The sequence below is a fragment of the Rhagoletis pomonella genome, unplaced genomic scaffold (assembly GCF_013731165.1).
Source record: "Rhagoletis pomonella isolate Grant_MI unplaced genomic scaffold, Rhpom_1.0 Rhpom_scaffold_00012, whole genome shotgun sequence".
In the NCBI taxonomy this organism is placed as follows: domain Eukaryota; kingdom Metazoa; phylum Arthropoda; class Insecta; order Diptera; family Tephritidae; genus Rhagoletis; species Rhagoletis pomonella.
Window position 1 is genome coordinate 1,803,400 of NW_023458566.1, and position 20,683 is coordinate 1,824,082.

Genomic DNA, 20,683 nt, shown 5'->3' on the forward strand with positions numbered 1-20,683 from the left:
GGCATATAATACGAATACCTGTGAGAGCGCTGGAAGTGAGTTGGAAAGTGGTAAGTATAAATGCATAGCAGCAAGTTTTTCTTACTCAACCAGACGACACACTACCGCCATCACCACGGTCATTCATTACCTTTTGCCTCTTCGCCGTGGCGTCTGTGGGTAAATGGTGTGGCATTTACCTGAACAGGCTTGTCGTTGCCACACCAACAAATACAGTTTTTTTTTTGTTCTCGTCGCCGTTCTCATTTTAAGTTTACTTGTTTTTACACGACTGCGGTTTAGTCACAGTTCGGCGGAAGTGACTGCGACTCCACTTGGAATAGTGGTTGCAAGACTGTAAAGTGAGAAATAAAAGTGAAAAAAAAAAAAAAATTGTTTGACTTTGTCGGCAATGGCGCACTTAAGTAGCATGTATGTATGTGTGCATTAGGGTGGTCCAAAAATGCATGTGAAAAAGTAAAGTCGGCATTTTTATGCTCTCACCCCCCAGGATTGTTCTATACCGGAAAAAATATACCCTTATTTTTTATGTATTTTGAAATCAAAAAATATTTCGAGGTCGCTGAAAGCGCCCAAAGTTTTCCATGTATTTTATATGGGGAAAAAAACAACTTTTCGTAGAAATGGTATAGAATAGTTAAAAATCAATATTTTTCTATCGGAAAACTCTGCTTATCTGCAAGAGATTCCTAATAATAATACCCAATTGTTTATTTAAAATTTATTCATCGCAACTACAATTTATAGGTCCGCCAAAAACCCAAAAAAAACCGAAAAATGCAATCGGGCATCCAATAAAAAATCGTTCGAGTTAAAAAATTTGTAAATAACCAATTGGGAATTATTATTGAAAGTATTCCGAAGAGAACCACAGTTTTCCGATAGAAAAATATTGATTTTCAAGAATTCTATACCGTTTCTACGAAACATTTTATTATTCTCACCTCTAAATATTTTTTTATTTCAAAATAAAAAAATAGGGGTATACTTTTTTTCGCTATAGAACAATCCTAGGGGGTGAGAGCATTACAATTCCGACTTTACTGTTTTTGGACCACCCTAGTGCGCATATTTGTATATAGAAGCCACTAGGCTGGTGGGTATTAAAGTGGTCTCACTCCCCAATATACATACATAGCTGTGCATGTATAAGTAACTGAAGAGTACAATGCCGCATTCGTTTGAAGTGAATTCGGTGAGTTCTGTTCCTCGAAGCGTCGTTGTTAGGCTGTCGCTGCAGCTCTGGACAATGCAATCATTTAGTGGCCTTTAAAGAAAGTTATACGCCTTAGTTTTTGCAGAAGCAAAGCTCTTTAGCATTCAGGTAAAGTTTTGGAGGCAATAGTGTGTTGGAAGAAAGAAAGAAATCTCCGCAAAATTTTTAAGGTCAGTGGCTTTGCTTAAAGTCGTAGGCGGTGCGGTGCGTTCATTGCTTTTTACCTGAAGTGATTTGCACTTAGTAAGTGATAAATTTTGTTGTACTTTCTTATTTATCTATGGTTTACTGAAAGTGAAGGAGTTGATCAAATAAATAGTAACAGCTGAAAAAAAAACAGTTAAGGCATAAGTTACTCATGCCCAATTTTTTTGCGTTTGCATATATATACATATGTGCATGTGAGAAAATCTCACGAGTTGTTAAATTTTTCGACAAAAACAGTATTCCTTTGGCACATATACATATATTACTTTCTTCAAACAATTTTTGACTATTGCGCTCTTAAGGCTTTGCCGCAAGCAAGTTATGGAGTTTTAAATCGATGACTCAAAATATATACGTAGAAGATTTAGATATTTTTAACTCAAAATGGTGCTGCTTAGACTTAGTTCCTCATCCTAGTGTTAACAGATTTTCATAAAATATATATGAAGTTCGGAGGTGTGAATGTTTTGAATTTATTCCGGGGATTTTTAATATTTTTTTTGGAGTTTTCTTAGATTTTTTTTGGACTCTCCAATGTTTTTTGAAACTTTCAGGGTCTGTTATGAATTATCGTATTTCATTCCGGACATTGCGGAATTTTTTTGAAATTTTTCTGATGCAAAATCTACTCTAAAATTCTACTTAGTCCTTCATAGTGGCCTTAAAAAGTAGGAACTTTGTAAAATATTATGAAGAAATGCTTAGTGTTAAGAACGCACCGCTCACAGTCTTCTACCTCTTTTCACTAATTTTCTAAAATTATGCTTCTGATATGCCCAATAGTAAAAATATGTGTGTGTACACATAAATACGTAGTAAATAAATATTATCTGGGCTTTTCAAGAATATCTTTACACTCAATACATCTATCCTTTAATATTCCTATTATTCTCTCGTTTAACTTTTCATGTCAATATACAAACGATTTAACATTTATTTGCATTTTCATTTCCATTTTGAATTCGCAATTTTACGGTATTGAATTTGAAGTACTCGTATATATAGATACCAATCTTACTCAAAGACATGCATCTATGCACAACTCTCTGCTTTTATGCTTTTTACAAAACTTTCACTGTCTACACTCCATTTGATATTTTAATTTCCCATCTTCCCATTAGTAAGGGTAGTTAAGGGGGTTTGAGAAGAGTAGACTTTTTGTGGATTTACACTTACCTACTGATGTGTTTGCTTGTCTAATATGCACGAGTGCACAAATGAAAACAATTTACGAAAATATTTTCTACATTTCAGCTTCATTACTCATACGCCACGGTGAGCATTGTGAAGCATACGACGGACATATTAATGTACAAAAATATATGTATTTATTTATATAAGCATGTGGAAATTTTCTAGCTAAATAACACAGCGCAACAAAATTTTAACAACTGAAGGCGCACAACTTGTTACCACTTGTATGCTTGTATGATTTTTTCTGAAGAATCCAAATGGGAACTTAAAATTATTCAATTGGATCTAGTTTTTAAGTTGTCTGGGTCTCAATATGGCAAAAATTTTTGACTTATTGGACAAATGCCAGTAGGTTGAAATATATTCATTCGAAGAAGAATAAACTCTACCCTTAATCATATCCCAAATAATGTTTTCCCAAAAAAATGGTTTTATTTTTTTATTTTTATTTTTTATTTTTTGAAAAGTTTCTATTTTTAGTAAAAAACAGTTACGATTAAAGTTATTACTTTTACACTAAAAAAAAAATTTCTAAAAAAAATTTGGTTTTGGTAAATTTTTTAATTCTTATAAGAAAAATTTTTCTCCAGAAAAATATTTTGTTCTAATGTTAGGTAAGTTAATTTAATATTGATAAAGTTATTTGTTTTCCCAAAAAGTATTTGTACCAAAATCAGAGATTTTTTTCCCACAAAATTTTCGGAAGTTTTTTATTTTAATTTTTTGGTAAATATTCTTGTTTTGAAATATTTTTCCTAAAATTGTATGATGAAATTATGAGAACAATAAAAAACTGCTGAAAGCCGTATAACATCCTTTGGGAAACATGTTTCCCTTGGTACTGAAAGGGTGAAGCTAATATTAGTAAGAAAAGATTTTGGCTATTTTCAACCATTTGGCAACCATGTCATTAATGTATAGAAAAAAAAAAACGTTGGCGATTTAAAATTTATTTGCAAAAATCCTGGAAAAATGCAAAATACACTGAGAAAAAGGATTAGTTTCGACAACTAAAGATATTTAGTTCCCGAATTTTGACAATATTTGGGAACTGTTACCAAGGATTGGGAACTATTACCATCGATTGGTTATTATAACTAAATATATTAAAGCTTCTAATATTCATCTAGGTTGTAACAAATCGTTAATTTAGTTGAAGGGTTTGGTTAATACTAATAAATATTTCTTTGAAGCATATTTCTACAAATTCCATTCAACTTAACGTATGGTTCATAAAAGGATGTTATTAAGCTCTGCTAATGCAGATAAGCTTTCTTTCAACACGTGGTTTAGTCATAGTTACCAAATCTTAGTTGAGGCAACCACGATTTGGTTTGAGAGTGGAACATATTCATGCTTGTGAGCCACCCCTAAAGAATGCTGAGCGCTCTCTGAGCACATACGAAGAGCGCCAGCTGAGCAATGCACACAGTCCCACTTATTGAATCGTTTGAATGCGCTAGTATGCCGACCATTGCATTGTGCGTGGAAATCATTGCTCCGCTACCGCTGTTCGTATATGGGTGAAACACGCATGTGGTCCCAGAGCGCTCAGTAAGCTATGGCATGTCGATCGCTGCGCCATGTGTGCTATGACATGCCCATACTTGTTTGTCACAGTTTCAGTTTTGCTATCATCGCGGGTTGTTTCGGTGCGCGCATAGTTTAAAGTTTAATTAAAAATATAAAGTTTGATGCCAACCGGGGTTTTTCAGTGGATATATAATTCATGTGAATTATAATTTGAAAGTGTCTATTTAGCTAAGGAAAAAGCAAAGCAGTATACTTCCAGCAGATATTGACCTGGGTTTTCGCACGACTGTTCCTGTTTCATCGTTGTTTTTTAGGAAATTCTTACCACCATATACATATGTATTATTTACTTTAGTAACTAACTTATGTAAATATGTACGTATTTTTATGCTTAATATATGCAAATAAAAGAAGAAAGTACACACAACAAACATCGAGTAAATTTTTATTTGTGTCAAACTGAAACTTTTTTCCCAATAATAAACGGTTAGCTGATTCAGGTCTACGGCAAGTTCACAAGATTAATTGAAAACTTGTATCAACCAAAGCATTGTTTATATTTGCTCAACAATGATTTTATTCAACTAACAATATTGTCCAATCAAGGTAGTCATTTTGTAATTATTAACAAATATACATTTGTCCCAACTAGAAGTCTTAAGTAAATTGCAGACTTTCGTGAACTATATATTTATTTCGCCATATCCAACTATGCCACTTGATCACTATAACCAAATCTTGGTTATTATAACTAAACCTTTTTCTGGGTGTAAATTTATGTAAAATGAACCTAAACATTCCTAAATTCATGTAAAATCTACATATGTACATTAGAGTGGTCCAAAAAAAAAATTTTCCGGGGTATGGTTTGGTGCACCTTCCAAAATTTTTCCTCTCGCCGAAAGAGGTGCTGGTACCAAACTGAACGTTTCTAAGTAAACTAAGCGGGTGCCCCGTTTTCAATGCTGACATTTTTTTCCCCCATACAAAAATTGGACCACTCTAATATACATACATACGTACATATGCTTGGTTGTGAATATATCCAATGTTAGAGAGTGGCGTAAGAAATAGCATTGTACTGTCAAAAACCTTTTAGTAATTCTTCAGCCATAATAACTGACTGCCTGACTGATATACTGATATACTGACGGGCTGACATTTTCATTTTCATTTTGTCAGCTGCTGTCTGTAGAATTGTTTTTCGGTAAATTATTTTTGGCTTCTTGTTTATGCAACATACAAAAGTCGTTACAAACATATTATACAAACACCACCAACAAACACCAACACGCATCGCAAATGTGCGCAATAAAAAAATGTACGTATGGTGCTACCATGAAAAAATAAAAATAAAAATCGGCATACCATACTTTTGGAAGCCAAAAATGTTCTAATTGAAAATTGTTAACCAAGCCAGTGCTGACTTTATGAACCGTACAACGTACAACCGTACTTGAAAATATACGAATATTAATGTGCGTTCGTGCCACACATTTGCCACAGCTGCTGCATTGCGAGCATATACCGCACTCGTACGTACATACATACGCATACATATATGGCAATGTAAACTTATGCCAGGCACTAAGCATTCGCTTCTGCTTCAAGTTAGCTCGAATGACCCGGACATTTACGCTGATGTAGTACTCGCATTTTGTTAATGTATGCAAATTTAATGAAGTGGCTCTTTTGGTCAACTGCTGCCAACAAACCAACTAACCGACCAACCGACAACCGACCGACCAACCAATATAGACTTTGACTCTGTCTAAATGGTCTCATCAGCCCAATAGACAGCTGGGTGGCGCGCCTGCAAATGATGAAGCACATCAAAAACAACAAATTTTGAATTTATGTACATACATAAGTACATATGTATGTATGTATGTATGTATGTTTGTATGCAAGGAATATACGCGCATACAGTACCATTTCAGTTCTTTCAATCGTTTAGCCACATTTTGCGACAGTGACTTTTAATGTTTTGTGTACACAATTTCCGTCAACATTTTAGTTGAAAATTTTGATGAGTTGCTTTATACTTATACATATGTATACTTGTACGTATGTACATTAGGGTAGTCCTTAAAAAATCAAATGAACGATTTTTTCAGTCTCACCCCCTCAATTGGTAATACCACCTTCACAGATATCGCATATAAATTTTGGCCCCGATTGGAGTCGGTTAAGGCCTGTTGCAAAGGGTTCAAAGGCTAGATGCCTCTATGGACTCAAAACATTGAAAATATCTTTTTGAAGAGAAACTTCTTTAGCGGCGGTTGGGTGGTTGGGAGTAAATTGGCAAATTCAACGGAAATTGCACACGGAAATGGTGCAATGGAAATTATGCAACGGAAATGGTGCAAGGGAAATGGCTGGGACTGACCAATAAAATAACGAAAGTAAAGGAGACTACGTACAAAGATAAAGGAAAGGATATAGGCAAAAGTAAAAATAAAAACAAAAACAAAGATGCGTAAAGATAAAGGCAAAAATGAAGGCCAAGGTGAATTTAAACACTTTACTTATATACATATATAATGGCAAAGGTGAAGAGCAATATGTAGATGAAGGAAATGATAAACGTGAAAGTAAAGACAAAGAGGAGGATGAGAATACCGCTAAAAGTAAAGATGAAGATAGGGGAAGAAAGATTAAAATAAAGGTATTTAAACAGGAAAGGATATAGAGCGAGACTCAATCTGGGAACTATTTGGGGATTTTAGAGATTTTCGGGATTCTCGGGACTCACCGATAAAGTAATCGATATTTTTATCGGTTTTGTTAACGATATTTTTATTGATTTTGTTATATAAATTTTTAGCAATATAATTATCAATTTTGCTATCGATATTTTCGGAACTTATCGACATAATAATCGATATTTTAATAGATTTGTTATCGATTTTGTAATCGATATTTTTTTTGTTGTTAGTGATATTTTATATCGATTTGTTATTGAAAATTATCGATTTTGTAATCGATACTTTTATTGATTTTGTTACCGATATTTATCGATTTTTTTTCGTTATTTATCGATTTTGTTGTTGATATTAATCGATTTGCTATCGATATATATATAACGATTTTGTTATCGCTATTTATTATTAATATTTATTGACTTTATTATCGATATTGATCGATTTTGTTATCGATATTTCTATCGGTTTTGTTATCGATATTTTGGTGGACGTTATTAACGATTTTGTTATCGATAGAGTATAAAGATAAAATGAACTGGGGTAGAGGTAGGGATCTAGATAAAAAAAAGAGAAACAATTTAACCATAAGCAAAAGCAGATGTGTGTATGTATACATTGGTTATGAGACAAAATAGATAAGTAACGTAAGTTTCACTTCCCCAGTGTGGCCCAGACGCGCTTACTTTTTGTATTGTATTTAATATCCAAAATCGATACTGCTAAAGTCGAGTATATCCCGTATAAATTTTGGTCCCGATCGGAGTCGGTTAAGACGTCTTCATAGAGTAATCTGAAATTTGACCATTGTGCGACACGTCTTAGCCGTCTCCAATCGGGACCAAAATTTATATGTGATATCTTCGAAAAGGGCAGCATCGACGTTGGGGTTGAGGTTAGGAAATCTGATGTAAAAATTTTCTTCCTACATTTAAGAACCACCCTAGAGTACATGCATATGTAGGTCTATATTGGTACTCCTGATGAAGCCCGAAAATGCCTACTCTTTGATTTAATCGTCATGCTGCATTTTGTATTGCCGCAGTCATTCATGCAACATGTTACTGTTACTCCCCACGAATGTCATTTTCCCTTCCTTCCCACTGTCACTCCTCTCAGCACTTGTTGTCGCCAGCGCTCATATACTTTATACCACACAATTCGTGCGTGCGTCTTCATACTTCAATTGAATTTGTGTACAACACGCTTGAACTGTTCGCACACTGATTCATGGCTAAATGCTGCCAGCCAGTCGATTCGGGTATTTGGAAAGTCGGAAAGGCATAAAGAAAGGCATACGTGAGCCTGTCATTTGACGATAGCCTGTGCTGGGAGCTGCTTTCACATGCATACATACAAACATACATATGTATGCAAAAAGCTCGCAACAAATGTCGATCAATGTCATCCATGCGTGTATACGGATGCGTTGCATAGTCACGATCCCCTTGTGCATAGTCCAATTGTTAATATTGTTGTTCACTATAGCTGGTATTGCTGTAGGCACTCTTTGTGCATATGTACATGTGACGGCCTATTGAGTTTGCACTGCTATCATTGGAGTTAGTAGCAACTTCCTTTTTTCAGTTGTATTGCATTTTTGCCGTTCTATGCCTGCAGCGTTAATACTCAGGCGACAATTTTGCACAGCAGCGACTCGCACACAGGCAAGCTTTAGTGTTGGCTAAATGATGACGTTACATTCACTCAGTTCGAGTAGCCCTTTTCATTGAAAAGTCATAGCCGTGATTTAAGTGTCAATGAAAAAGTAAAGTGACCTATGACAACGTTGCCGCAAACAATGCAGCAAAGTGCAGTGTAAAGGAAGAAGAGATTTGCTTGAATTGTACAGAATGTGATGAGAGTATTCTACCGCTTCTCCTTCCCAGCAACATCTACTGAAATTGTTGTTGAGGCGCTGTAGCTGGCAGGGATATGGCCAGTCATACTACAGTGCGTCGTTAGTATTCCTGTGAGTGTTCTTATCTCTTAAACATAGTAAAACTGCATTTTTAGTTGTTCTCTCTGATTTTTTTTAAAAAGGACTTTCGAATTTCTAGAATATGATTGAATAAAAAAATTATTCAAAAGATTCGATGCATTGTAGCATAAAAATATGGATATCAAATAAAAGGAAAAATTCTGTAGAATAAAAAAAAAATATTTTTGGGTGCACCAGGACGAATAAGTATTTAAAATGTCCTTTTAAAACTTGATCCTTGAATATCCTTGGAAATTTGCAATTTTTATTTTTGAAAAAATTCTCGTCAAGGACTAATATGTTAACTATCACATCCTCGAATTTCGTCCTTCTAACTTTATTATAGTAATAGTGAAATAGAATTTTCACTATTACTATCTGGTTAGCGGTAAAGGAACGAAAATTTCACTAATTAAAATAATTTACAGCTTTAGGAAAATTTTGCGATCTGTGATATTTTATAAGCATTCCTTACAAGAGGTTTGTTCAAAGATTTATAATCACTAACCATATAGTGTTCGTGAAATTTGAAATGCATTTCCACTAAGTGAAAAGTGGTAGTGAAGGCAATTTGTCTGCATTACCACGAAGTGGTGTAGGGTGACCAGATGTCCTGATTTATCAGGACTTGTCCTGATTTTGGGGTCGAATTAAAGTGTTCTGACTGATTTTTCATTTGTCCAAATTTTTACAAAGCTGACCTTTTATAAACTTTTTACTACGTAAACATATCGTTAGGCGCTTTTTTGTACATCGTTCACATAATAACATCCCTGCAAAACTGGCACGACAGAAACTACAATAAACGTACAACATTTTTCGATTGTTACTAACACATAAATAGTATTTGCACTTCGAGATTTCTTCGATCGTTTTATTTGCGTTTCTCTGTATCTTTTTGTGAATGTAATAAAACAAAATACGAGTACCTTTATATTCCATTGGTTATTCGATTTTTGTATTCGACTTGTTGTTACCTTTCAGATTTTTTTTTTGGGACCTCGTGATTTTTACGAAGATTTTCTCAAGTTTTCAGTGTTATTTGGATTATTCGAAGAAATTGTTAAAAAAAATTGAGTTTTTTATTTTTTTTTTTTGAATTTTCCTTTGAGATTTTTCCAAAAATTTTGTAAATAGTATATTGATGACTAACTTTTAAGTTGATCGTTGTTCAAATCAATTGATTTAATTATAATTTCATAAAAACAACATTTTTCGATTGAATAGCTATTTAGTACTTGCTAATGCAATCAAGCTCTTGATAGTGTTGATCACTTGCTCATTTGATTATTATGGAAGTTTTTTAATGACTTCGTGTTTAAGGTAATACCATCCATTCGCTTTTCCGGTGTCTACACGCAAATCTACTAAATAAGAAGTTACTTAAAAACGTTTAATAAAATTTTTAATTAAAATTTACTTGCTCTCAAATACTTTCACGTTTTTGCAACACTCATCACATTCATGAAAATCTGTTTCGTAATCGTCACTGCACCTTACATGCATCGGCTAATCCATTTGCCTTTGACTTATACGAGCGCGCGAGGTTATGTGCAAGTCTCGACTAGACGACACGTATCTGAAATCGAATCTGTAGTCGGTACAAACATGCCACCATAAATAAACATATACGACCACAACGAGACTGCATTGCTAAATATGTATGTGTGTAGCAACAAAATAAAACACTACAGGCAAATCAGCTTAGTTGGCAGCGACAGCAGCAGCCATCGAAATGAGCGCGAGTCGATAAGACTTCAGCACGCCACGTACCTCTACCTAAAATGCGCCTGAGTATGGGTTGCCATTTGTGTTTGCATGCCACACACACACACACACACGTAGATATTAGCAGGTGCCATGACTTTTGACAGGCGCGGCCACCATTGCCACGGCAAAGTTTTGCATTCATTTCTGGAAAATTAATTTGCGTATCGCTAAAAAGGCTGCTGCCAATGAAGTATGCCGCAAGGCCAACAAAGTGCGCAATCACAACCGAAGCAACCGCAACAACAACAGCAGCAACGAATGAAAAGTGTGCAAACATCAATACCGTTCAATACATATGTACACACATACATACATACGTACATATGTACATACTTTGTCCTGCCTTTGGCAATAACATCAACATGCCAGCGAAACGCTAACGACGACAAGCGGCAATGTTTATCATACGCCCCGTACGTCAGCTGCAGCAGATCGCATACGCGTCTAGAAGTTGGGAGAAGTAGCAAATGTTATCTAATGTTTGTATCTGTTTATTTGTACAACACCGTTGTTGCGCTAACAACAAACAACCAGCTATTGGGTTGGGTTAGGTTGAGAAGTATGAGTGGGTGTGTGTGTGTTGATTTGCTTTTTGCATGCTGTTTGTTTAGCAGTGTTAGTGGCAGTGGCATTGACACTGGTGGTGGTGGTGGTGGTGGTGGTGGTGGTGGCAGCTGTTTGAGTAGTGGCATATTAAATTTCTTTCAATGTGCAAACGAGTTATGAAAATGACAGTCGGGTCGTTGGCAAAAGAGTTCTGCTGCACAGCTTGAGAGTTTGAAATTCGCTTTGTGCTGGGGCGTGTATGTATGTATGTTTGAATTTTGTTTGCAGACGCACATTTTGGGTTTATAAAGAAAATTGATTTATTGACAAAACAAAAGCATCAGACACTTAAAGCTTTAAAAAGAAAGCAAGAAAGGGATGTGGCAAGGAGCGTGCAGGAATTGGTTTGCAGTTCCCCTGCTTACTCATGAAATTTGACATGCTTAGAGTTACTCTCTGGGGGATACAATATAAGTGTATATATGTACATACATATATGTATAAATTTATACACACGTGTTTGCAAGTTTTCAAAACTAGAAGTAGTAATAAAAAAGCTTGATTTCCTTGCATCAGCTGCAGCTCGGATGTCACAACGCAGCCAGCGTAAGAGGATTTATGGTCACCATTAAGCAAACGCATCATCTGCTGTTTACGTTTTGCTTTTGTCCTGTGTGTGTGTGTTTTTTTTTTGTGAAGTATTATATACTATTTTTGCTATTGCTTTACTCCATATTCGAGTGCTTTATTTCAAGAACTTTCTCGGAAAAAAACCGGCAACTTTTTTATAGTTCTTTAGTGTGAAAAGTTCTTCATAGTGAATAATTTGTGACACGATTGCGTGTATTTGTTTTTCTTGATACAATTTCACCAAAATGTACATATGTTTACGGTATTCAGCATGATGTTGTGTATACGTCATGCAGTCCACTAAAGGTAGGGCTCTTTTTCGAAACTGGGTATGTATTTAAAAGATATGATTAATTCCAAAGATTATTTGAAAAATTCAATGGAATGTACAAAACAAATATGAGTACCAAATGAAAGAGCAAATTTCTTTAAAATTTAGAAAAATTAAAATTTTTTGGATTCACAAGGACGAATTACCTATTTTAAGCTGATTAGGTTAGAAGGATGAAATTCGAGGATGTTATCGAGTTTATATAAGTCCTTAACGTATAATTTTTTCAAAAACAAATATTGCGAAACTTCAGGGATAAAATTTTAAAAGGACATATTCAATACCTACCAGTCCTTCTGCACCAAAGAATTTAATCTGTTCAAATTCTGAAGAATTTCCTCTTTAATTTGATACCCATACTTGTTCTCTAAGCATATTTCAGTGCATTTTTTATTTCATTTATAATATGCCTTGATCATACCTAGCAAAAAATCGGTAATCGCTTTTAGTGGTAACGTGTTCTAGAAGACATAGCGTTATAATGCCTTCGAAACTTTTCGCTTCTTTTAGGCATTGCCGGTAATGCAAAGTAGAATGTCCTACAATATTTTATTTATTTCGCTTCTTTGTTTCATTTCGGGGAATGCAAAGTAGATTGTCTTAAAATATTTTTCATTTAATTCGCTTCTTTGCTTCATTTCGGGGAATGCAAAGTACAATGCTGCATCGTAGTCAGCTGAAAAATAGAATGAATATCCAAAAATTCATTTTAAAACTTTATGTACTTTCTGTGGAAATTTGTCTCGCATAAAAATCATGTTTTGCTTTGTTCAATTTGCAGCGAAGTTGAAGTCAGTCAACGAAGTGAAGTACAGAAGTGAAGAAGTAGAATTTTAATATGCATGTATGTACATACCGATTTTTAAGTAAAATCTAAATACCTAAATACATACATATGTATGTATAAAAATTGATTTATTGAAATTTTAATTAATTTTAATCTTTTAAGACATTTTCTGATTTCAATTTAATATACATAGGTATGTGCTTATCTAGGCATTCTACATTAGTTCCTCTGTAAGACATTCTTTGTTCCCTTCTCTGGATTCTCTTTATCTATGCGTTCTCGCTTCGTTCGAAGGTAATGCTGCGGGTAAGGGCTTACGGCCAATGACAGGCCCATGTTAAAATAATGCCTTCTTGAAGCGAAAGGGTAAGCAATTCCCATCGCCTAGCTCGTTTCCAATTTAATTTCTGTGGCTGCACTTGGAATTTATCGCCATCTCTTTCTCACTGGATCTTTACGGCGATTATCAGGCCGATACTGTTCCATGGAGTATTGGTTTGGTGGACGGAATTTGAGAAGAACAAATTTCTTAAGAGAATAGAAAGTGTATACCTTTAGGCTATCAATGTAGGCCATGAACGTAGGGGCACTTAGAACTACACCAACGGCAGAACTTTACACCTTGTTGCATATCTTGCCATTGGACTTATAGGCCAAGAATATAGCGTTAAAAACTGCCACCAGGCTTTATGCTACGGGTCAGTTTGGGTGAAGGTCTTACGGTCACAGTAGTATAGCATCAACTTCACTTGGACGGAATGACTATGTGATCACGGATCTGCATTTTGGAACGAACTTCGAAGCCACTATAGAGGTCGAAGGGCGGAGTGAAAAAGCTGTTTACACTTTTTTTGCGAAAATTAGGAAATTCAAGCTTTTCAAGCATTAAATTTAAATTAGCAACATTTTTATTTGAATTGGCAATAGTTTTCAAATATTTCCGGGGTTTATAACCAAGTGTAATTTCGTTGTTCTTTCAACCTTAATTTTTCATCCCAGTTTTACAAGAACTTGATGAAGGTTTCTGGCTCTATTTTACGAATTTCTTGCTCGATATGCGCCTCAAGGGCCTGAATCATATCGCAGCCAATTGAGATCACCGAAATGGAATAATACGATTACCGAACTTAGCGCGCGAAAGATCGATTGTGGCATGGGCTGTGGGGCATGCCGCGCCTTGTTGCTGAAACCAAAGATCGTCAAAGTCCATGTAGTTTCTGTAACTTTAACAGTTGGCAGAAATGACACTTTCAGCAGCATTTTCAAGGAAAAATGGGTCGATGATGCCACCGCTCCAAAATCTGCACCAAAATTCCACTAATGCATTGGCTTCTCGACGATCACATGCTGGAATTTGGTTATTTTCGAATTTTAGCTTACGAGTATAAACCTTTTATATTCGTAGCACACGCATATGACGTATGAGTATTATATTCTATAACTAGCAAATACGTGCTTCACTGCGCCCTAAAAGTATTTTTGTATTGTTTGATACAGGTATTGTAATATTTCACTTATTTTATCACTTTAATTAAATAAAATTTTTCAAACAAATGGCAATCCTCCTCAAAAATGTTTTCGGAAGTAAACTTTCCTAATCCTCTTCAGTTTGATACCAACATTGCAATATTTAATTTATCTTATTAATTAAATTAAATTAAAAATTACAAACATGTGGCAACGTCCACAAAAATATTTTCGATTGTAATACTTCTTAAACCTTTTTCTTTTGACAGCCATATTGCAATATTTCTTTGTCTTAGCAATTAAGTTAAACTACAATTTTCAACCAGGTGGCACCTCTCTAATTTATTTTCTTTGTATATTTTAAGATTGACCTCTAGCAATACATCGGTGAAAACGACATTCAATTTCACGCATTAGGTTTCGAGTGATGCGCTTACAAACAAACAAACAGACAGACAAAAATTCTAAAAAATTTTTGATTTGTACAATTTTATTCTTATTTATTTTTTATTTGGTTTGTTACAATTTTATTCTACAAATGTATAGATTTTGCTGCGCACTTATTTCTAGCTTCCGCAATGTCAGGCATTCCTGCTTATTCTGTTTCATTAGTTTTTGCAAAAAGAAAAGTTCGGTTACTTTTTAACTTCACGAAGTAGTCTGCAGCAAAACTACACATTTCGAACTTCAAATCTTCATACTTTTGCCAACACGCGATTAAGCAAAAGTTTTACAAGTGTTTTAGTTTATTCATAACAAATGTTGCACCAACACGTGACTTGCTATAATAATAAACATTACACAATTGTATTGCGATTGTTATCATCTATGCGAAATGGAGCAAATGTTTATATATACATACATAAGGACATATGCAAGTAAGAGCACATTCACATAGACATCAATGCACTTACGCAAATGAACTTGCGCAAAACAGTAGCTAAAGTCTGATAAAAGTTTTGCCAACAGCGCGCATGAGTTATATGAACTTCTATATCAACATATACCTATTTTATTTTCTGTCTGGAACTGTGTCTTTTACTCTTTGTCACTGCCCTGGAGCGTATTGTGTAGCTTATTTACAAAAACTTCTGTTTTATCTTGCCGAAGAGAAGCGTTTTACAAGTTTACATATGTAGGTATGTATAGTACATATTAAACATTTGTATAACAAACTCATATGAGTTAAGTGTATCAGATACTTAGATATATATACATGTGTATGTACATGTACTAATGACTTAAAGATAACAAAAGATTTTACTTACATACTTAAATATGTACTTGTAAAATAAGTATTTTCAAAAACTTCTCGTCTTAGTCGTCTGCAGACAATTAAGTACACTTATAAGTGCCACAAAAGACAAAGCGCCATGAATGCTTAAAACATTAAGATGCCTCGCAAGAACTTTATGATATTGGTATAGTAAGAAACACAAAAATGAAATGAATAACGAGTAGTTAGTCACTCATAGCAAAGCTAGAATTCATTTTCATAGTTTGTGATATTTGTAGATGTGTGTTTTGGATGCAAGATGTGAATTATTAATCGACTTACGACATATGAAGGAAGATAGTACTCTAAAAAAAAGTAAGTGCGCCTGGGGCACACTGGAGAAGTGAAACTTACGCTACATATCTATTTTATCTCATAACCAATATACATACATATGTACATATATACATACATCTGCTTTTGCTTAAAGTTATATTTTTTGTATTTTTGCTATCTAGATCCCTACCTCTACACCTGTTCGTTCTAATTACATTTATGTTATTCTGTTTTCGTATATCTTTATTTTTATCCTTATACTCTATCAATAATAAAATCGATAGTAACATCCAGCAAAATATCGATAACAAAACCGATAAAAATATCGATAACAAAATCGATGATAGATTCGATAAAAATTTCGATAGCAAAATCGATAATAATATTGGTAAAAAAATCGTTTAGAAAATCGGTAAAAATATCGAAATCAAAATCGATAAACGTTTCGATAAAAAAATCGATAAATAGTCGATAACCAAATTGATAAATAATCGATAACCAAGTAGATAACAAAAATCGATAAATATATCGATAACAAAACCTATAAAAGTATCGATAAAAATTTCGAAAGCAAAATCGATAATAACGGTGACAAAATCGATTAGAAAATCGATAAAAATATCGATAACAAGATCGATAAATAGCCAACAAAAAAGTCGATAAATACATCGATAACAAAATCGATAAAAATTTCAATAACAAAATCGATAAATAATGGATAACGTCCGATAACACATTCGATAATAACATCAATAACGAAATCGATAACAAAACCAACAACAATATCCATAAAAAATAACGGTGACAAAAATATATAACAATATCTATAAAAATTTCGATAACAAAATCGATAAAAATATCGATAAAAACCCGATAAAAATATCAATTATTATATCGACAAAGCCCGAGGATCCAGAAAATCTCTAAAATCCCAAAATAGTTCCCAGATTGAGTCTCTATCTATATTCTTTTCTCTATAGTTACCTTTATTTTAATCTTTGTTCGCTATCTTCATCTTTACTTTTATCGGTATCCTCATCCTCATCTTTTTCTTCATATTTATCCTTGTTTTTATTTTTATGTTTATCATTTTCTTCATCTAAATATTCCCCCACACCTTTGCCCTTACATAAGTAAAGTGTTTAAATTTACCTTGGTCTTCATTTTAGCCTTTATCTTTAAGCATCTTTATTTTTGTTTTTATTTTTATATTTGCCTTTATCCTTTTCTTTATCTATGTACGCACTCACCGTTTACTTTCATTCTTGTATTGGTCTTTTTCTACGTGTTATTTTTTAATCTTTTGTTTTGTTAAATTAATAACATACACTCAAGAAGCACTTGTTTCCGTCCCAACCATTTCCGTTGCACCATTTCCGTGTACAATTTCTGTTGAATTTGCTAATTTACTACCAACCAACCAAGCGCCGCAAAAGAAGTTTCACTTCAAAAAAAAAAAATCGACTCAGAATCTAATAAAGGGGACAATGAAAATATGGTCGCCCACCGCTTCAGCGTACTATTTTGACAAAAAAGTATTTGGGAATTTCTATTGGCATTCTTATGGGCCACTGCAGTCTAATGTAGTACTTGTGAAATCTGGGAGTGCAGGTTACGCCAAGAGGAACCAGAAACGTATTCTTCTTATTTGGCACTACTTCGCCAATTGCCTCTCTCTTTTGCGCATTTGCCCTGGTTTTTCATTCCGAGCGCAGGCAAGTAATTCTACACTCCATCCTTCCATTATGTTCCCTATACCCGTGCTTTCGTTGTTTCTCCATAGTTGCCGAGTTGAAGGCTCCTTTCCTTTCAACCTTTGCATTTTATGCGCTTAATTATGTTCGAAAATGCTTGCAATCTTTTAGACTAGGTACATATCGACGGCAAATTTTTCAAGTACACCCTATTGATAAACGCCCGGACTCAGCAAATGGTTCTAGCTCGCCGTATCCCAACGGTAATATATCGGCAGCTGAGATAAGGCATTTTTGAACCAAATTCTGGAGGTTTTTCAATAAAATTCTGAAGTAGGGTATTCTTGAGCCATTTTCTGAGATAGGGCGTTTTCGAACCAGCTGCCAGTAGGTCGATCTCCCACTCAGCCGTGGATATTAAAAAAAAAAGAACGGGGAACTTCCAAAATGCACATTGAAACATAATCTAGTATCAGCAACAAATTTTTGAGATTATGCAGGCATAATTGACTTAGCTTTGCCTTCGTTGTAGATAGTCACGGTGTCGCCATAGCCCTATGGCCAGTAGCAACTTAATCGGTATGCCCTCAGGAATGCCGAAGATCCCTACAAGCTTTTCGATAGACAATAGCAAATGCTTGCTGGGTCCCGTAAACCGATGAATGTGCTGGAAAGTAATCTGAGGTAGGCTTAAAGGAAATGGTTCTGAGTGTAAAACCTTCTCTGTGATTCCTGTCATCACAATTTGAGAAGATTCCAGGGCAACTGGCAACTGTTGCTGGATTAATCTACATATGTAGGTGCTTGCGATATATCGCGCTCACTCAGGCCATTGCTCAATGTCCCGGAGTATTGGTCACATGATCGCCAGGTTGGGAGTCCCGCATAAATTTTTATGTCGAGTTATAGAGGAGGATATGGAATTCATCTAGCACTTCCTATGCGAGTGCCTCAGAGTCCGGATAAAACGCCTCAAATTGTAATTTTAAATACTATTATCCTGTTGACCTAAATAAGCCACCGTCTTCTACCATTAAACTCAGGTATCTAAATTTCAACTTTTACGAAATTACCTAAGGATTTTTTTTAATATAATCTAGATTAGGAAAGGTAAAATTTTAGTTGCTGTTCTCATCCAGAGTATATCGTTGAATTCGATTGCGGTTTCAGATAAGGTTGGTAAATTCTGCCTAGATTTTATAGCGGTCTGATTCCTAGCGCGAATCTATGTATTGTTATCGATTAGTATAGTATTCGAGTAGAAACGACAGAAGTCTAGAATTTCTGAGTGATCGTACAAAACCATGTAAGTACTAGCCTTTGCCGTAGTATTTTGTCTGACTGCACTTTAGTATGTCATATATTTAGCGTAGAGGTATAAAGGCAGGATGATGGCGAGAGTTAGAAGGACCCTAGTTGGAGTAGTGGGTATCGATCTCATAATGCATTTGAACTCTGCCAACTGTACTTTAAAGAATTGTTTCACCGAAAGTCGGGTCATATGGTACTCCTACAACCATACTCATTCGAAGCAGATTTGGAGTATTTAGGCTGCATACAAACTCACATTTATATCCATACATAGATCAAAAATCAAGAAAATTTTACCTCAATTCAGCGCCAATCCTTGAGCAAATACATATGTATAGGCAAATTGCAGGAAATGCTATTGAAAAGCTAGATAATGGAAACGAAAATATATTTTTTCACTACTCTCCTTTTCGTTTGCTAAAATGAATTTTGCATTTGGGTCACTTCGGGTACGTACACATAAATACCAATTCAAAAAAAAAAAAAAAAAAAACGACAAACTAAAAGCCAAACTTTCTAAATCAACCTGACTAACACTAAAATACTAAAATCCCTCGCTATGACTACAAACAATACTTCTACGCCAATCAACTTAATCGTTCGAGCAAAGAACCAATTTTAGTTAAATTAAAGTTTGTATCCCCACTGGATATTATTACTTGTGAGTCATTGACAACCAACAGCTAAAGACAGCTTAACTGGCAACAGAAAAGTAACGAGACTTTGTAACTCATACAAATGCATGTTTTTGCTACCAGGCACTGCCCTGTGCGAAAAAGGGAACGTTTGGTAATGTATAAAGCAGGTTTGGGCTAGTTTGAGGGCTAATAAGAGCCGCATTTAGCTTTATAAATGTACAAAGAGCCACAAAAAAGAGAAACATAGAACTAATTCAAGTTAAAGATCAATATTTGAGCACTCCTTTTATTATTTTCAAAAAAAAAAAACAACAGTGTAGCCAAGTACCGCGATAGCCACAAATGCAGTTAAAACTTCTAAGCCCATGCTCCTCGAATGCGTTGTAGTAGAGACGAGAAATACATTTGGTCACTAAGCTCAGACCAGAAACATATGTATACTCTCGATGTTACCAAATAATCGGTTAGATTTCCAAAGGGAGCTAGAACTGAATGTGGCGTTGCATGGAGTAAGACGATCTAATAGATCTCCTGGTCGCAGTACAAAATAAAAAATCCTAATTATATTCAAAAATCTTTGTTTAACGCTTTGCTTCTACGCAATACCCATTCGCTTACAGTGCCATGCATATTTTCACTCAGCCGTAATTGTGAAACCATTTTCTCACTGGGTATTTCAGCTTCTGTAGCATCAGCATGCAAATGCAAAATCGTTCCACTCTCTAGGCAATGTGGCACACACAAAGTTATGTATGTATGTAGTTGGTTGTATCGATCAGTAGCAGTAGCAGCAATGTTGACGAAGCAACCAAATACGCCGACGGCCATGCGCTCAGTCACCCTTATCAACGTCAATATCGCATAAAATATGCAAAAATAATAGCGAAAAAGCAAAACTTTTGCAATTCACTTCTTTTTTATGCTTTTCTATTTTGTACTTTTGGGGGCGGTATGCCACCCTCACTAGCGATATCTACTCATACAAATGCATACTACTTTACATCAGCTGTCGATATCTATTCAGCAGCAGCAATACCAACTTGCCACTCACTGCCTTACTGTTGGCTACATTTTGCTTTGTAAGTATTTTGATTTGTATTTGTTATGGAACTTCTGCATTGTTT

At 34.8% G+C, this 20,683-nt stretch overlaps 1 protein-coding gene across 1 annotated transcript in view; it reads right to left on the bottom strand.

Annotated features, from left to right (window-relative positions):
- Positions 1-11,094: 11,094 nt before the first annotated feature.
- The window catches only part of LOC118747522 (ras guanine nucleotide exchange factor E), a 14,122-nt gene continuing 4,533 nt past the window's right edge, over positions 11,095-20,683 (bottom strand). Inside the window, exon 3 of the mRNA XM_036481572.1 lies at positions 11,095-11,277. Coding sequence (XP_036337465.1) covers positions 11,095-11,277 — 183 coding nt within the window. The remainder of the gene's footprint in view (positions 11,278-20,683) is intronic.